At 62.0% G+C, this 16,827-nt stretch overlaps 1 protein-coding gene across 7 annotated transcripts in view; it reads left to right on the forward strand.

Moving 5' to 3' along the window:
- Positions 1–16,827, forward strand: part of CEMIP (cell migration inducing hyaluronidase 1) — a 132,458-nt gene that overhangs the window by 63,287 nt on the left and 52,344 nt on the right. For 3 of the 7 annotated variants that reach the window (XM_058736376.1, XM_058736369.1, XM_058736372.1), the window contains exon 2: positions 11,360–14,256. In XM_058736376.1, the coding sequence (XP_058592359.1) occupies positions 14,178–14,256 (79 nt within the window). In that variant the 5' untranslated portion in view covers positions 11,360–14,177. The remainder of the gene's footprint in view (positions 1–11,359; positions 14,257–16,827) is intronic. The other 4 variants (XM_058736370.1, XM_058736373.1, XM_058736371.1 and 1 more) reach the window with 2 other exon arrangements.

Consider the following 16,827-nt stretch of genomic DNA (forward strand, 5'->3'; position numbering starts at 1 on the left):
GATGGCTGATGGATGGATGGATGGCTGATGGATGGATGGATGGCTGATGGATGGATGGCTGATGGATGGATGGATGGCTGATGGATGGATGGATGGCTGATGGATGGATGGCTGGTGGATGGATGGATGGATGGCTGATGGATGGATGGATGGCTGATGGATGGATGGATGGCTGATGGATGGATGGCTGATGGATGGATGGATGGCTGATGGATGGATGGATGGCTGATGGATGGATGGCTGATGGATGGATGGATGGCTGATGGATGGATGGATGGCTGATGGATGGATGGCTGATGGATGGATGGATGGCTGGTGGATGGATGGCTGGTGGATGGATGGATGGCTGATGGATGGATGGATGGCTGGTGGATGGATGGATGGCTGATGGATGGATGGATGGCTGATGGATGGATGGATGGCTGATGGATGGATGGCTGATGGATGGATGGATGGCTGATGGATGGATGGCTGATGGATGGATGGATGGCTGATGGATGGATGGATGGCTGATGGATGGATGGCTGATGGATGGATGGATGGCTGGTGGATGGATGGATGGATGGCTGATGGATGGATGGCTGATGGATGGATGGATGGCTGATGGATGGATGGCTGATGGATGGATGGATGGCTGATGGATGGATGGATGGCTGATGGATGGATGGCTGGTGGATGGATGGATGGATGGCTGATGGATGGATGGATGGCTGATGGATGGATGGCTGATGGATGGATGGATGGCTGATGGATGGATGGATGGCTGATGGATGGATGGCTGATGGATGGATGGATGGCTGATGGATGGATGGATGGCTGATGGATGGATGGCTGGTGGATGGATGGATGGATGGCTGATGGATGGATGGATGGCTGATGGATGGATGGATGGCTGATGGATGGATGGCTGATGGATGGATGGATGGCTGATGGATGGATGGATGGCTGATGGATGGATGGCTGATGGATGGATGGATGGCTGATGGATGGATGGATGGCTGATGGATGGATGGATGGCTGGTGGATGGATGGATGCATAGCAACGTGAGAAAGCAAATGTAGTGAAATGTTACTGGTAGCCTCTAGGTCATGAGTACGTTGGTCACCGTGAAACTCTTTCACCTTGGTCTAGTGTGTGAAAATTTTCCTGGGAAAAGGTTGTTGGGGGTGTGGGGGGAGGGCGGTGGAGAAACAACTGTGTGGAGCCCTGGGGTCCCCTAGTGCTGAAGCAGGGTCCCCAGAGCTCAGGGCTGGTGGGTGAGCTTCTCCAAGCAGGAACTGCCATTTCAGCCACCTGTGTCCCAGCCCCCGTGGGGGACCTAGTTCTGAGTAAGCACCAAAGTACCGTTGACCTGGGTCTCCCCTCCCAGTGAGAAAGCAGAGGGCAGACGAGCGTGGCCCAGGGTCTCCCAGGACCCTGGGTTTCTAGGTGCTCCTCCCTGGTGGGTTTACCAGAGCCCGTTTGCTTCCAAAGACCGCAGACTTGTGTTTAGAGCCCAAGGCTGTGAATCACACCTGCCTGCGGGACCACAGGTACCTGATGGCAGGCCCCGTGGGGCCGTCAGCTCGGCCTCGGCTGGGACCCCACCTCGAGTCGCTTCCTGGAGGTGTGTTTGAAGCAGTAGGGAGCCACAGTGGTTTCTGCAAATAAATAACGCAGGAGAAGACCAGCCCCTCCGCTCAAAGGAGGGGTCTGGCCCAAACCTGAACCAGAATCAGGCGTTGTCTTCTGACCCCGACCCGGCCGGGCAGAGGGAGGAGTGGGGAGAGTCTGGCCACTGTGCAGACACTCCCGTCTCTGCCCTTCCGGGGTTTGTGTGAGCCTGAGAACGGGGCCGGGAGGAAGGCGGTCCGTCTGAACGGCCGCCAGCCCCAGCCCGCCGCCTTCCAGCCCCGCTCCCAGACACGGCAGGTGCCACAAGCCCGCCTCTCGCGTCCAACCCTCGCCCGGCCCGGGCTCTCCTGTAAGCGCTCTGGGCCCCGGCTCCTGGCGGAGCTTTTCGGGGCCTACGCGTCAGTGGTGGGTGTGGTGGCCCTCCTGGGTCACGGCAGTGGCTCTGCTGGACGAAGGAGGTAGGAGATGCGCGGAAGCCAGCAGGTGTGGCTCGGGAGCAGCGGGGAAAGGGCACCTCTGAAGGGGTCTTAGGGCACAGGAACGTCTGTGTGCGCCAGAGTCACCGCGTTGGCCCGTCAGCGGCTGTGGCTAGGGCTCCAAACGGCTTACGAGCAACTAACCTTCCTCTTGCCTTCCCCCCTGGGATCTGCTTCAGTCGGGATTGGTTCCATGGTAAATGTCCGCAGCACAACTCACATTGGCTCAAACATAAAAGGACGTTGATGGGCCCACAGAATTGCAAGTTCGGCGTTAGCACTGGCTTCAGACAGGGCTGGATCTGGGTGTTCAGAGATGGCAGTTCTCCATCTCCAGGCTCCGCCCTCCTCCGTGTACGCCTCGTGCTCAGACAGGCGCTCTCAGTACAGAGCAAAGGTGGTCCCGGAAGCTCCACGCTGACCACCCTCAGTGGGTGACAAGCGGCAGTTCCCTGGGCCCTTTCTTTGTCTCGGGTCATGTGACCACCCCGAAGCAATCCCGGCAGCAGGCGGGAGGGTGTATTCGTGGGCCAGCCTGGGTCACGTGTCTACGTGGGGAGCCAAGGAGGGCGGGTCAGCCCCCGCTTGAAGCCCACGGTTGGAGGGCACAGGAGAGAGGGCTGCTGGAGGAAGGGACGGGTGCCGCAGGTCCGTGTGGGCTCCAGAACCCACGGCCTGGTTTTGTCCCTTCTGGAATTCTCCTTGTCCTGGCCCCGTCCAGTTCTCCCTGTGTCTCACTGCGTTCAAGTGCAGCACGTCCCGCCCTGTGGGTTGTTAAGACTCATTCTTCCATTGGGCAAAACTCAGATTCATCACCTCCTGTTCTAAATTTTTTTAATGTTTTACTATTTATTTTTGAGAGAGACAGAGAGAGCGAGTGGGGGAGGGGCAGAGAGAGAGGGAGACACAGAATCCGAAGCAGATTCCAGGCTCTGAGCTGTCAGCACGGAGCCCAACGCGGGGCTCGAACCCACGAACCGCGAGATCATGACCTGGGCCGAAGTCGGACATTTAACCGACTGAGCCACCGAGGTGCCCCCATCACCTCCTGTTCTAAATTCGTGTCTGGACCTTGCACCTCCTACAAAGGGCTGGTCCCGGGCGCGGGAGCATTTTTCTGCCCGCGCAGGTCCTTGTTTCCGGTCTGGAGGAAGGCCCTGGTTTGTACTGTGTGGTGACCAGATCGTCAGTCCAGGCACGGGTCTCGACTGGCGCCTCTCGAAGGGCACTGCCTGCCTCAGTCACCCAAGGCGTCAGGGTGTGTGTGCAAGCCAGGTGACTGGGTCCTGCCCCAGACCCGCAGCTCCTTCCTTCCTGCCTGCCTGCCTGCCTTCCTGCCTTCCTTCCTCCTTTCCATTCCCTCCTTCTTCCTTCCTTCCTTCCTTCCTTCCTTCCTTCCTTCCTTCCTTCCTTCCTTCCTTCCTTCCTCCCTCCCTCCCTCCCTCCCTCCCTTCCTCCCTTCCTCCCTCCCTCCCTCCCTCCCTCCCTCCCCTCCTTCCCTCCCTCCCTCCCTCCCGTCTGGAACTAGGTGCTTTGGAGCTAAGCTCCACGGCGCGAAAATGCCTGGGACCCACGGCCCAGAACCGCACGGAACACCGCTCTGTCGGCAGTTAACGTTTTCCGGGGCTCCGCGGTTTCGAGAACACCTTCCCTTCCCCGGCGCGCACTCAGCTGCAAGCCAGCCCCTGCAGACCCTGCCACGTCACCCCCCTTCCCCCTGGGCGCTGGCGTCGCGGTGACAGTCGTCCGTGGGGCGCACGCGGTCCGCGTGGGGCGCCTGGCGTGTGGCTCCAGGAGGCTGCGCTGTCGGCGTCGAAGGCCTTGTGTGGAGCGCGAACGGTACGGGACGCGCTGGCTGTTCGTTTAACCCGGGCCCCTCCGCTGCGGGACTTTGAGCTCGAGCTGAACCCGCGACGAGCTCTTTTCCCGAGTTGTCATGCGGCGGGCACTCCCGAAACGCGTGTGGGATTCATTCGACTCTGGCGGTGGAGGCCTCGGCTGCTGCTGGAGGCCCCACCCCGCCCAGCCGGGCCCACCCCTGCCGACAGCGTCTTTGTGAACCACACGTGGGCTCCTTCTGTCCCCCGCTCCTCCTGTCCGCCAGGGCCGAAGTGGCAGGGCCAAGTCCCAACTCCTGCCCCGGGGGTGCTTCAGGATCCGGACCCCGCACCCCTCCCCTCTGCTGCCCCTGACCTCCCGCACCTTCGGTCTCTTTGGCACTGATTTCGTGCTCCTGGAAATAAAGCGGCTTGTGGGAATGAGCCTTCCTGCCCCCTTTCAGGCGGGAGCCCCCCTCGGCGTGGAGGACGGGCCGGCAGGGGCTGTCACGATGCCCTTGGGGGCGGGGGGAGGGGTTCAGCAGGTGCCACTCGGGCGGGACGTGATGAGAAGGTAGGGGCCTTTTTGCAAAGATCTTTCTGGAGCCCCAGAAATAAGTAGGCACACATGATATGACCCGAGGCCAGGAGAAATGCCCAGCCAGCTGCTGATGCTAGAACTTTCGGTTAGAAAACACAATTGATGGAGTGTTTATTGCCCTAGCCACTCAGCCAGCCGGGAAGGTGTGCAGCTTGGTGGTCTGAGTTGGAAAGGTCTGGCTTCTGACTCAGAGCCCTGGGAGAAGCTTCCCTCTGAGGTCACTGTGCTTTGCGATCAGGCTGTTCTGGGCATCGTCTGACCTTTCAGCCGCCCGCCTGGAGGGGCGAGGGGCTCTGACGTCTAGTGGGGGCACGCCGGGTACGGGAGCCTTCCCGCCACCCGCCCCCGCTCAGGCTCGCCCGGCCCCGGGGGTGGGGGTGGGTAGAGCCACGTGATGAGCTTTGCAGACCAGACAGACGCTCCGATGGGGGGTGGGGGGGGAGGGAGCAAGGAGGTACTGGGAGAGGAGCCCCACAGTTGGAGAAGCCATCACCCGGCTGGGCACGTGTGACAGAGTGCGGGCCCTCCATCTCAGCCGGGCGGTTCTCTGTGCTGGGGACCCCCGTGTGCCAGCCACCGAGGCACAGTGACAGGCTCTTCTCCCGGGGGAAGGCCCAGCCTGCGAGGGCAGACTTGGAGCTCAGCAGGGCTGACCCGGGGTTGTAGCTGTGACGTCCCAGGGCACTGGCTGCATGGACAGCGACAGGGCTGGCTCGTGGACGCGTGCAGGTGCCCTCGAGGAGTCCCAGACAGACCCGGAGGGAGAGAGGAGCCGTGCAAGGGGCCAGACTTCCCTCGTGAGTAAGTGAGCTTGGAGGTGCTGGGCACCTGGTGCCTGGGGACTGGAGGTAGGGACCCGGGGACACTTGGGTCACCTTTCATTGCTTTAATGTTTTGTTTATTTTTTGAAAGAAAGAGAAACAGACGGACAGAGCATGAGCGGGGGAGGGGCAGAGGGAGAGGGAGACACAGAATCCGAAACAGGCTCCAGGCTCCGAGCTGTCAGCACAGAGTCCGACGCGGGGCTCCAACTCACGAACCGTGAGATCATGACCTGAGCCAAAGTCGGACGCTCTACCGACTGAGCCACCCAGGCGCCTCTGGAGGTCCCCTTTTAGAGCGTGCAATCCCTCCGTCCCCGCAAGTGCCGGGCTTAGCAGGAGAGGACGGGCCAGGACGCTCACCACAGCCAGCGCTGCTCTGACCGTAGCAGAGGCACGCCGGCCTTGGACTCTGAGTCTGGGGAGAAGGCACCTGCAGCAGGGACATGACGTCCCCTCTTCCTTCAAGACCCCGGGGGGAGAGAAACATCCTCAAGAGGGAAGATCATCTCCTTTCCTCCACTGAGGGTATGACTTAAGAGACTTCAAAAGAGAGTTATAATTTTGAAAAGTGGTAGCTTGTGTAAACGTCTCCGGTTGCTGCTTTCGGACTCCCACGCGGTGTTCTCGAGAGCACTGGACAAAGAGTCCAACGATGCCGCGCGGTCAGATAGCCAAGTCGTTTGCTCCTTCGGCAGCCACGCGGCACACACAGGCAACCGCCACCCAGGGGTCGCCGGGCGGCCGCTGTGTGCCCAGCTGCGCTCTGTGGGAAAAGAAAAACGGGCTTACCCTCAAGGAGCCCGCAGCCCGAGTTAACAGTGGGAACCATTCAGTCAGTCCCAAGCACGGGGTGAGAGAAGTTTAAAGAAAGGCTGGGTCAGGGGCGCCTGGGTGGCTCAGTGGGTTGGGCGTCCGACTTCGACTCAGGTCATGATCTCACGGTCCGTGAGTTCGAGCCCCGCGTCGGGCTCTGTGCGGACAGCTCAGAGCCTGGAGCCCGTTTCGGATTCCGTGTCTCCCTCCCTCTCTGCCCCTCCCCTGTTCATGCTCTGTCTCTCTCTGTCTCAAAAATAAATAAACATTTAAAAAAAGAAACTAAAGAAAGGCTGGGTCAGTAAGCTGAGGGTGCCGAGGAAGAAGCAGCTGATAAGGACTTGAGGTCAGGGGAGGAGGGGGAGAGACGGCCTTGGAGTCAAGGTGGCAGAAAGTGTGCGAGCCCGCGGGGGCCCGGGAGGGAGTTAGCGGGAAGCCGGCTGGGGACGGAGACGGGACCCGCTCCCCGAGCACGGGCCTCCTGGCATCCCCCCTCCCCGGCCCCGCGTGGAAGCTGCTAGAAGCATAAGTGAATCCCGGGTGGTGTGGTTAAGCCCTGTCTCGGCTCATCCTTTCGTCTGGCTCCTGTCCTCTCCCGGGCGCTGCGCTCGGCCCCAGTGTGAGGGCCGCCGGGCCTCCCGGAGCAAAGCAGGAGCCGAGCTGTTGCCAGAGCACCTCCTCGGCCTGCCCCGGGGCCCCCGGGGCCGACGGGACCCCCCACCCACCGCCTGCGCCTCCCGCTGAGGCGGCCTACTGGTCCGGGGCCCCGTCCAGGCACGACCTCTGCCCGGGGCCCAGCGTGGGGCCCCCCTGTGTCACGTGTGTTCCCTCCCCGACCGTAACCACCGCTGAGTGGGGCGGGGGGGACTTCCCTGTGCGGTCCCCCACATCAAGCTTTTGAGAAAGTCTCTGGTGTAGTGGTGCCTCTGAACGGATGACCCAGTGCGGCCCATTAACCAGTAGAAGAGGCCCCTAAGGGCCCCACTTGGTACGTGAGGCAGCCCCATGCAGCCGGCAGGAGCCGGGCCCCGAGGGTGGGGACAGACTCCCAGTGGCGGACCATCGTGGCTCAGTCACCGTGGGGTGCATCACTCCACCCCCTCCGGTGGCTTCCCCGACCTCACAGCCGTGGGGCTGAGGCTTAGACCCTTAAGTGAACGGCCAAGCCCGGCTCTTAAGCAGCCGACCTGAGACCCGAATTTGGATCCGTCTGGTGACACAGGCCAAACGGTTAGCGCTCAGCCAACACACTGTCAAACACTCACGAGGTTCACGGGGGTCAGATGTGAGCGCACATGAGCCCCGCTGGGAGGGCTCACACACAGATGGCTGGGCCACCCGGAGCTTCTGATTCGGAGCGGGCGGTGGGTGGGGGTGGGGGCGGGGAGGGCGAGGCTGCCGCGATCCCCAGATGGGGGGGCCGACGCTCCCGGTCGGGGAACCCGGCTCACTCAGATGGTCTGCGAATCCTGGGGCTCTGAACCGGGGCTGACCGACGGGGTTCGGCGATGACGGGAGGGTTCCGCTCTGCTCTCCCACTGGCAGCCAGGGGCTTCCGGGCACTTCACGTGTGCCTGGGAGGGCGGAGGATGTGCGGGTTTCGTTTTGCCTGGTTTTCTAAATTATTTTTCTTACTAAAAAAAATTTTTTTAAGTTTATTTTGAAAGAGAGGCAGTGTGAGCCGGGGCGGGGGGGGGGGGGGGTGGATGGCGCAGAGAGAGAGAGAGAGAGAGAGAGAGAGAGACTCCCAAGCAGGCTCTGCTCGGTCAGCACAGAGCCCAACGCGGGGCTCGAACTCACGAACCGCGAGATCGTGACCTGAGCCGAAACCGAGAGTCGGATGCCTGACCGACTGGGCCACCCAGGCGGCCCTACCTGATTTTAAATGCAGGTTTGCATAGCCACATGTGCCTAGCGGCCGGGAGTCGGGCAGAGGAGCTGGAAACGAAGAGGAGAGGTAGATCTATCCTTGTAGTTAATGGTTCACTCCAGGGCTTAAGCTGCTGCAAGTCTTTAGGAGCCACTTCTCGTTAGGAAACGTCGTCGTGTCTGCGTCTGGTTTGCTGCGAGGGCCGTGCTCCTGGTTCCGATTTCGGTGCCTGTGGCACATGTGATGGGACCGGGGATCACGGGTGCTGCTTCGGCGGCGCAATGAGGGACTTGGGTTCGGTGGCACGGCAGGACCCCGAGTGCTCGGGGCTGGGGGAGCCTTGGTGCGAATCTCTCTGATCTGCGGAACCCCCCCCCCCCCATCTCTCCTGCTTGGCTCCCCAGAGGGGATTTCCCGCATCAAAGGAGGTGTTTTGTCTGGGGAAGATCATTTAAGAGTCTGTGGGTGTGTCAAGGGCATCGGAAAAGGCACGTGTCTACTCCCCAAACTGTGACATAAAGTGATGCCGGGTTGGAACGGGGGCAGGACTGGATGGGCCCCCCTCCCTTCTGTGTCCCTCCCCCCCCAACCCTGCCCGGCCAAGGAAGGGACAGGCAGGCGTCCCATGAGTTAGAGTCGGGCAGAAATTCTCCTCTCAGATGCTGGTTCAGATTTCCATTCGCTTCTCCTGAGCAACGTGGGCAACTGTCTCTGGCTCGACAGGCCTCGGTTTGCCCATCTGTGAATGAGGAGATCCTGGAGGCTCAGGGCGCGGCCCAGCTCAGCGGTCCAGGCTCCCCCGGGAGCCGCTCAGAAGCGCAGACTCACGCCCCACCCCAGACCTGCCGGGTTAGAACCCGTGTTTTAACAAGTCCCCCGTGACTCATGCGTGCACGCACGCACGGGCCGGCCGGAGCGGGTCTCGTGCCGTGTCTGCTCCTACGTGGTGCGAGCCCGATGCGACGTGGCCGGTCGGAAGGACGCGGGAGCCCGGTTTCCAGAGAGGAGGCCGGGCTTTGTGAGGTCGCGGGTCTCCTTGGAATGTTTTCGGTCTTTGCGGCGGTGAGAACCGTCTGGGCGGGTGTTCTTCCTGGGGGAGGGGCTGGTCCTCGAAGCAGCCCCGGGAGACGCTGGTGTGCAGGAGCGAGGGGTCTTGTGAGCGCCTCTCTCTGAGGCGGCCAGGCGGGGCTCCCTGTCCCCGGAGTCCTTCACACAACATTCGAGAAAGGGCCCAGGCTGCCGGGGCGGGGGCAGGGGCGGGGGCTCCTCCCGTGTTCACCTGTGGTCCGGAAGGTGCGTGGGCTGCCCTGTCCCCTGCCCCTTCCTTCTCCCTTGGGGGCGGGGGGCGTTGGGCGCTGTGATTTCCGGATCACTGACGCATAGCGAGAGGCAGAGAGGTGGCTTGAATCCGACCTTTGCTGCTCGTGGGAGGCCCGGCTGGGGGACAGGGGTGCGGTCCTGCGTTACAGGGCATGTCGTTGGGGCCAGACCTGCCAGGTTCAGACCTGACTGTGTCACCGCCTGCTGCCTCTGTAGCCCTCAGAGGACCCCCCCACCCCGCCCTGCTCCAACGAGTCGGGGTCTGCCTTTGAGTCAGCTCCCCGGGGGGGGTTCATGTGTGCACGGAGTTTGAGAAGCACTGACTTTCCCTCCGGCTTCTACGTTCTCGCAGTTTGAGACGAGACCGCAAACCGTTTAATCTTTGGGAACTAGAAACGCCCTTTCTGGAGGAGGGAGCAGGCTTTGGGCTTTGCTACCTGCTGGCTGTGTGCCTCGGGCAAGTTGCGTGCTCTGTACCTCAGTTTCCCCATCCGTGTCGAGGGCTGACCGTGGCCCCCTGCTACAGAAGAGCAGATCGGTCGACGTGTGGCCGGGGCCTAAAGCGGTGCCCGGAGCCTCGCAAAAGCTACGCTGGCGTTTGCCGGGACTCTTGGTGTCATCGCTGCGGACGGGAGGCCGAAGGCCTGGGAAGATGAGCTCGCTCGGGGACACGGCGTCGTTTGCTGGGGCCACAGACGGGGCGGCTTCACTGTTCAGAGTTCCGGGGGCTGTAGGTCAGCACGGTTGCTGTCCTCCGAGGCCACTCTCTTTAGTGTGTCGACAGCCGTCTTCCTCCCGTGTCCGCACCTGCTCTCCCCTCCGTGCGTGTCTGTGATCCTAACACCCTCTTCTTACACGGACACCAGTCATGCCGACTCAGGACCCACCCTGGGGACCTCATTGTACCTTAATCCCCTCTTGAAAGGCTCCCTCTCCAAATGCGGTCGCATTCCGAGGTCCGGAGGGGTAAGACGTCACCACAGGACTCTCGGGGGGGCACAGCTCAGCCCAGCTGAGACTCGTGAACACTGTGGGGCGTAAAAGAGGAAGTCAAAGCACCCACGAGAATCCAGGGGGTGGGGCTGGTTCCAGAGAACCCCCGCCCCGCCTCAGCAGGGACTAGAGTGGCCTGTCTACACGCGTGTCACTGTAAGGGAAGTGTCCAGACCCACGGGGCCCACGTCACCTATTTGCCCTGAACTCTGCGAAGCGAGGCCAAGAGGGAGTGCCCTGTTCTTCTGAACCCCGGGGCCGTCTCCTTACCTCCCTTTGTGCGGAAGACCCCGGCGCTCACGGTGGTAAGCCGCCACCTTTAGAGCCAGCCTGTCCCGCTGACCCTCACGGAAATAACTCCTGCTCGTGGGTAGCAGGAGCCTGTTCGACAATCGGGAAGAGTAAGGCACAGAGAAGTTGAGTGGCTGGTCTGGGGCCACACAGCCGGTGGCAGGTTCTCAGACCCTTCTCCCTGGTTCTAGCACCTGTGCAACCGCGTGTCCTGATGCCCGGGGCTCGAACAACCGGGGGGGGGGGGGCTGGCCGCGGGTCAGGCAGGCACAGGGCTAGGAGCTCGGGCCTGGCAGCGTCTCGATCCCACAGTGACCTTGGCATTTGGGATGCATCATTTCAGGTTTTACAGACAAAAATTCAAAATTCAAAAAAAAAAAGGGAGCCCCAGGCGGTCAGATGCTTCCCCCGAGGTCAGCTGCGTGGCCAGGACCGAGGACTCCAGACCACGCTGTCCTGCTGGTTGCTGGGCCGAGCCTTGTCTGGGTTCGTGTGGGTTTGACAGGGGGAGACGGCTGAGCCCGGCAGGTCCCATCTCACCCCTGCCGCAGAGCTTCAAGTGACCCTCTCCCCCTCCTCTGGGCCCGCATCCGGTACTCTTGGAGAATTCCGGCTTGCGCGGCCCCACGGGGCGGTGGGTCTCTCGGCCCGTGGGGCCGGGCTCTTCTGGGGAGGGCTGAGCAACTGTCCGGGGGCTTCTCTGGACACTCGAACAACACTCTCCCCCCTGTCTCTGCAGGTGACAAGCGCTGGGCCCCGGGGCCGCTGCGGCCCAGGCCTCCCGGAGGAGGAGCCAAATCGCAGGCCGCCGGTGCGTGAGGCAGCGAGGCCAGGCGGACGGAGGCCACGTCTCTCGTTCCCGGTTAGGTGCCGCTTCTTCTCGACCCTGAGAGGCCTGGGCGGCGGCACGATGGCAGAAATGCTCCTGTTCTGGAAAGCGGAGTAGGATATCGCCGGCTCGGGGCCATCGAGCAGCGGTCGGCCAGCTCTGGCCAGCGGCCTCCTGTGGAAACCCCCGGCGCCATCGGCCAACGCGCTCTCCCCGGGTCTTTGGCAGCTGGGAGCCGGGTCGAGACCGAGTCTGGCCAGCCGGAGAGGCCGAATCTCAGCTCTCGTCGCCAGAGAGCTTTTAGTGGCCCACGGAGAAAGCTGTCCCCCTTGATGAATTCCCCAGTGAGATCAGAGAAAGTCTGGGGCTTTGCTTCAACAGAATGCTTCTCGGGGTCTCTGTTCGCGGCCACTGCGGAGAGAGGAAGTGCAGAGGCCCCTCGGACCCCAGCAATGTGGGGTTCCCCTCTCCGGGCACGAAGTCTGTGCCTCCGGGGGTCAGACAGAGACACGGCACAGGTCTCCTTAATGTTGGAGAAAAGAGGTTTTGAGCACGATTTCCGCCCCCCCCCCCCCCCACCGCCAAGTGGAATTGTTTTCACGCCCATCCAGAAAGCGATTCTGCTTTGTTTCTTTGGTCTTTGAAATGAACTATGATGCGATCAGAAGACCTCAGAGCTACACCTGGACGCAAACTTCCATTCTGCCCACGGGAAGTCTGAGGCCACCGAAGGAGATGCTTTCCTGAGGGGCCCCTGGCAGTGGGCCAGAAGGGGTACCCGCACCCAGACTGCCTCCCATACCCGTCACCACCAGCCTTGGTGCCTGTCCCCTCCCTTCACCCGGCTGATGGCCCCAAAGTCCAGGCCCCTTCAGAGGAGCCCACGACGACCTGGGCCTTCTCAGCAACAGACGGCACGCTTCCTCTGGGTTTTCTAAACCGCTGAAGAGTTGGAACGGGGCTGTGGCCGTCCCCTGAGGGCCATGCAGCCCTCCCGTCCCCGGGGCCCCCTCCTTTCTAGCGCAGACACTCCTCCTCTGGGACCATGGGAAAGGCGCCATTCCCAGATGCCGAGATGCGTCCCTCCAGCAGCCGGCCGAGGCACTAGAATGAGCCCGTTGTTCTCGAAGACCAGGCCTGGGCCGGGCCGGGAGAAAACCGCAGGCATTGAATCTCAGAGTATCGGTTTCTCCTCCCCCCACCTCAGCTCCCCGCACGCCTGCGAGGGACGGCCAGGCAGAGGGCAGGGGGCTCCGCCTCGGACCCTCCTGCCTGCCCGACTCCCCGAGCTCCCCCAAAGCGCTTTACCTGGAGCCCACAGGCCAGGGTGGGTCAGACTTGTCCCTGAGCGAGTTCAAGGGGAGGAGCCTGTGTTGGGTGAGCGAGATTCGGGCCCCTCCGTCAGTGAGTGCCTGGGCACAGCCTCCGTCTCGCTCAGGACAGGACCTGGGGCCCCGGGCAGGGAAGCCGGCGCTGGTCGCCCCCCAGGCCCAGTGTGAGCCCTCGGTGTGGGCCGCATGGGGCCTGAGGACAAGCAAGCATCTTCTAACAGGTGCATTCTAGTCTGCAGGGGGAATCTGGCATCTTCTTTTTAAAGTTCCTGTCTTGAGGCTTTTCTAGACAGAGTCCCATATTCGCCGTCCGTATGAGTAAAAAGGAAAAAAATGAAGCAGCTTTAATGAAACGGAAGTTTAACGACATAGAAATTTAATTCTCTCTCCCATAAAAATAAACCCATGGTCTAGGGCTGTCGAGGCCTCCACAGGGGCAGGGCCTAGATGTTCCTCTGGATTTGCTTTGTCACCTTCCGCATGGCTGGCACTATGTAGCCAGAAGGTCCAGCCATCATATCCACCTTCCAGTTAGCAGGAAGGAAGGAGGGAGGCGGGAGGAAGGTCCTCTTATCTTCCCTCAAGGGCATTTCCTGGAATTCGCATACCGCACTGGGGCTGTGTTGGCCATAACTCCATTCCAAGGCCACGACTAAATGTAAGAGAGTCTGGAAGAGGTAGCCTTTAGACTAGCTGGCCATACGCCCAGGTCAAAGTCAGGGGTTTGTTTACCAGGTAAGGAGGGAACCGCCAGGGGACGATTGTCTCTGTCTGCCTCACCTTCCTTCGGGCAGGTACCATACAGAGGGTTTATAACGCACAGGCATCATAGTCAGGGTTTCAATATCACCAAGACTTGCTTTAGAAGCACGGACTGATAAAAAAAAAGGAGTGAAGCTTAGAAATCGGCCAGCCCACACCCTCATTTTCCAGGTTAGGAATCTGAGGCCCAGAGAGGTCAATCAAAAACACTGAGATCGCACAGCACGTTCACGGCATCTGATTCCCAGCTCACATTCCGTGGTGGTGGGGGTGGGGGGTATTTTTTGTTTTCTCTGCTTCTGAACTTAAGAAAAAAAAGCTTCATTCTGGAGGAGAGGGAGCTCGAGCTCCGAGGATGAAATTCCATCCATCACCGGGTCTCTGAGCTGCAGGACACGGGCGGGACAGTGACAGGGCTCGCGTGCCCTGGTCTGCCCGGCCCCGAGTCGGGGCGGCTGAGGCCTGTGCGCTGGCTGGGGCGCTGTGCTGTGTGTGCAGGTGGCCCCGTGTGTGTGTGTGTGTGTGTGTGTGTGTGTGTGTGTGTGTGTGTGCGCATCTGCCGCCTCTCTGACTCCGGCCCGCCCAGCTCCCGGGTCTCACTCGCTCGCTTCAGTTTCAGGGAGCGCGCGGCCAGGATGGGAGCCGCCAGCGGGCAGGACGGCACCTTCCAGGCGATGCTGACACTCAGCTGGCTCACCCTGGCCGCGTCCGCAGGTGAGTCGCCACAAAGCCGTGGGACTGCCGCGCGCCTCGGTGGGAGGCAGCCGCGGGGCGGGGGGCGGGGTGGCTGGGCTCCGGCCGGTCCCTGCTGACCCGCCCCTTCCCAGGCGGGTCTCATCCCGGCCCCGGTTTTGTAGTCCACACAATCAAGGGGCTGAATCGGCCCCAGGGGCTCCAAACCCAGCATCTGCGGGAGCCAAGGACGAGACGCGGAGCAGTGTGGGGGGCCGCGTGGGCACCGTGGCCGCCTGGGCCGTTCACACTCCTCGAGAGGGACCCCCGCGTCTCAGATCTGGCCAATCTGCTGTCACGCGGGAAGGCGGGAGCTCACGGGTTGCTCAGAGAAGCCAGAAGCATAGATTTTTCCATAAAATTCTTCGTGTCAAGCGTCGACGACTAATTCAAACTTGGCAAAGCACCTCGGGGGCCGGAGGAAGGTCACACCTCTGGGAGCCAGCTCGCCACCCCTCACCTGAGCTCTTCGTCCCCTTCTCCCTTCGCCATCCCAGGCTCGGGGAAGCTTCGGGCACCTTGCGCCGCTCTACGCAGGGTGGCTGCTCTGATCTCGATGTCACCTTGCTGTTTGGATGATTTTCTAAGAACCACCCGAAGCTCCAGGCCAGTTTGCAGGGCCGGCAGGAAGCAGCCGCCGCGTGAGCCGGACTCGGGGTCGAAGGAGGCAGAAGATGGGAGACAAGGTCGAGCCCGGGGCTGGCGGTCATAACGCCAACCGTCAGCCGCTCTGGTTTTTAAAATGCTGCTGTCGCTAATAGCCGGATGCTTTCCTACGAGAAGAATAAAGGAACTTAGGTTATGTTTTGTTTTCCTCAACCCGCGGAGGGAAGGAGGGCCTCTGTATCCATCACGAGCGACATTCCTTCCACGCGGCCCCTCGCGCAGCCTTTCAGACGTTTTCGCTCTCGACGAAACAGTTGTCAGCATTGCTGGAATATCGTTCCTTCCTTCTTCCGTCGTGTTCGCCCCTCATAAACACCGAGGGGCAGCAGCTCCAGGCCAGGAAGGGGGTTCCGGTTCGCTCGTAGGAGGGCCCGCCTCGGGGCCCTGGGGCGGCCCTACGGGGTGCTGTCCTCCCGCACCCTGGGTGTCTCCTCTCCTCCTCACTCTGGGTGTGGGTCTAAACCCCCGGAAAGGCGGCCGTGCCTCTGGTTGCCCCTGGTCCACGCTTCTCCTTCTCCCTGACGTCTTGCTGTTCGTGCCCCGAGCGGGTGGGCCTTGCGTTCACGTCCCTCCACCCTCCGCCCTCCTTCCTGCTCCCGCGGCCCCTCCCGGGGAGGGTGCTTGCTGCGGAGACAGTCCAGCCAAGGCGCCGACCGTTTCCAGCCACTGGTGAGCTCACGCAGACGAAAACCCACCGAGACGGGCCGTCCCCGGGTGCAAGCATCCAGCTGTAAGGAAAGAGCCCGTCTGGTGACCGCCGAGCTTCTGCTGTGGGGCCGGAGCCGTGCCCTGGGACCTGCACTCCCCTGAGGGCCCGTGGGCTCAGGCTGACCACTTCCAGATCCAGACGTGACCTCTGGTGCCACGCGTGTGCCTGGGGAGTAAAGGGGCCGTCGGGCTCGTCCTGGGAGATGCGGGTGGCGAGGCCCTGAGGCTGTGTCCCGTGCGGTCGAAGGGACTCCTCCTCAGCAAGCTCTTGGTGCCGGGCCTCCACCGCGTGGCTCGCCACGGGCCACACGTGTCCTCCGCGCGCTGCGGGGACGCCTCCTTGGAAACGGATACTCCGGGTCCGGAACTGGGTGGAGGGCAGCCCGGGGCCTCTGGCCTCTGCTGGAAGCCAGCCAGGCACGTGACCCAGTCAAAGACAAGCCCACGCGTGAGCACTGACCCACGGGGGCTCTCGTCTGGGCCCCCGGGACCCTCGGCTGCTAAATGCTGAGGCAGAGCAGTGCCTGCTGGAGGCTCCGGAAAGTCCAGCGATGAGCAAGCGTCCTAGTGTTCAGTTTGTCACCACTGCTGGAGCCCGTGGGGGTTTCCAGCAGCTGGGAGAGGTGCTTTCCGAACAGCGTGGAATTCTGTGCTCGGTGGAGGAGATCCGGAGACTGGATTCGCGCTGACGACGGAGTGGATGGCGGGCGGAAGGGGGGTGCTGGCGGGCCGGGGCCGGGCGGGTGGGGACACGGCTCGGCCAGCCCGCATCGGGCTGCCTGGCAGAGGACAGAGGGCCGGTTACTGCCTTCAGATGCACAAAGAGGAGGAGGTGATGTGGGTTCGGGGGTCCGTATCCGGCACCCCCCTCCCAGCTCTCTGGGGACGCGTAAATGCGGGGCAGACACTCTCATCCCAGAGATAACGGGACGGAAGTAAAGCGACACTTTGAACCGACGTGCTGGGGATCCTACTGAATCCCTCCTGGGGTCACGGCCCCCTGTCGTGGACTTCATTCCCTGCACGCGCTTTGCTCAAGAGACACAACCGTCCTCCTCGAAGCCTGAGCCGGGAGCTCGCGTCCGTCCCTTCCGACCTCCTCCTGGCACCTGCACCCCGCCCTCCTGCCTCTCCAGCGCCCACATCCCCCAACCCTCGTACGTAGCAACCTCTGGGCAC

This window comes from Neofelis nebulosa, chromosome 7, assembly GCF_028018385.1.
Source record: "Neofelis nebulosa isolate mNeoNeb1 chromosome 7, mNeoNeb1.pri, whole genome shotgun sequence".
Classification (NCBI taxonomy): Eukaryota; Metazoa; Chordata; class Mammalia; order Carnivora; family Felidae; genus Neofelis; species Neofelis nebulosa.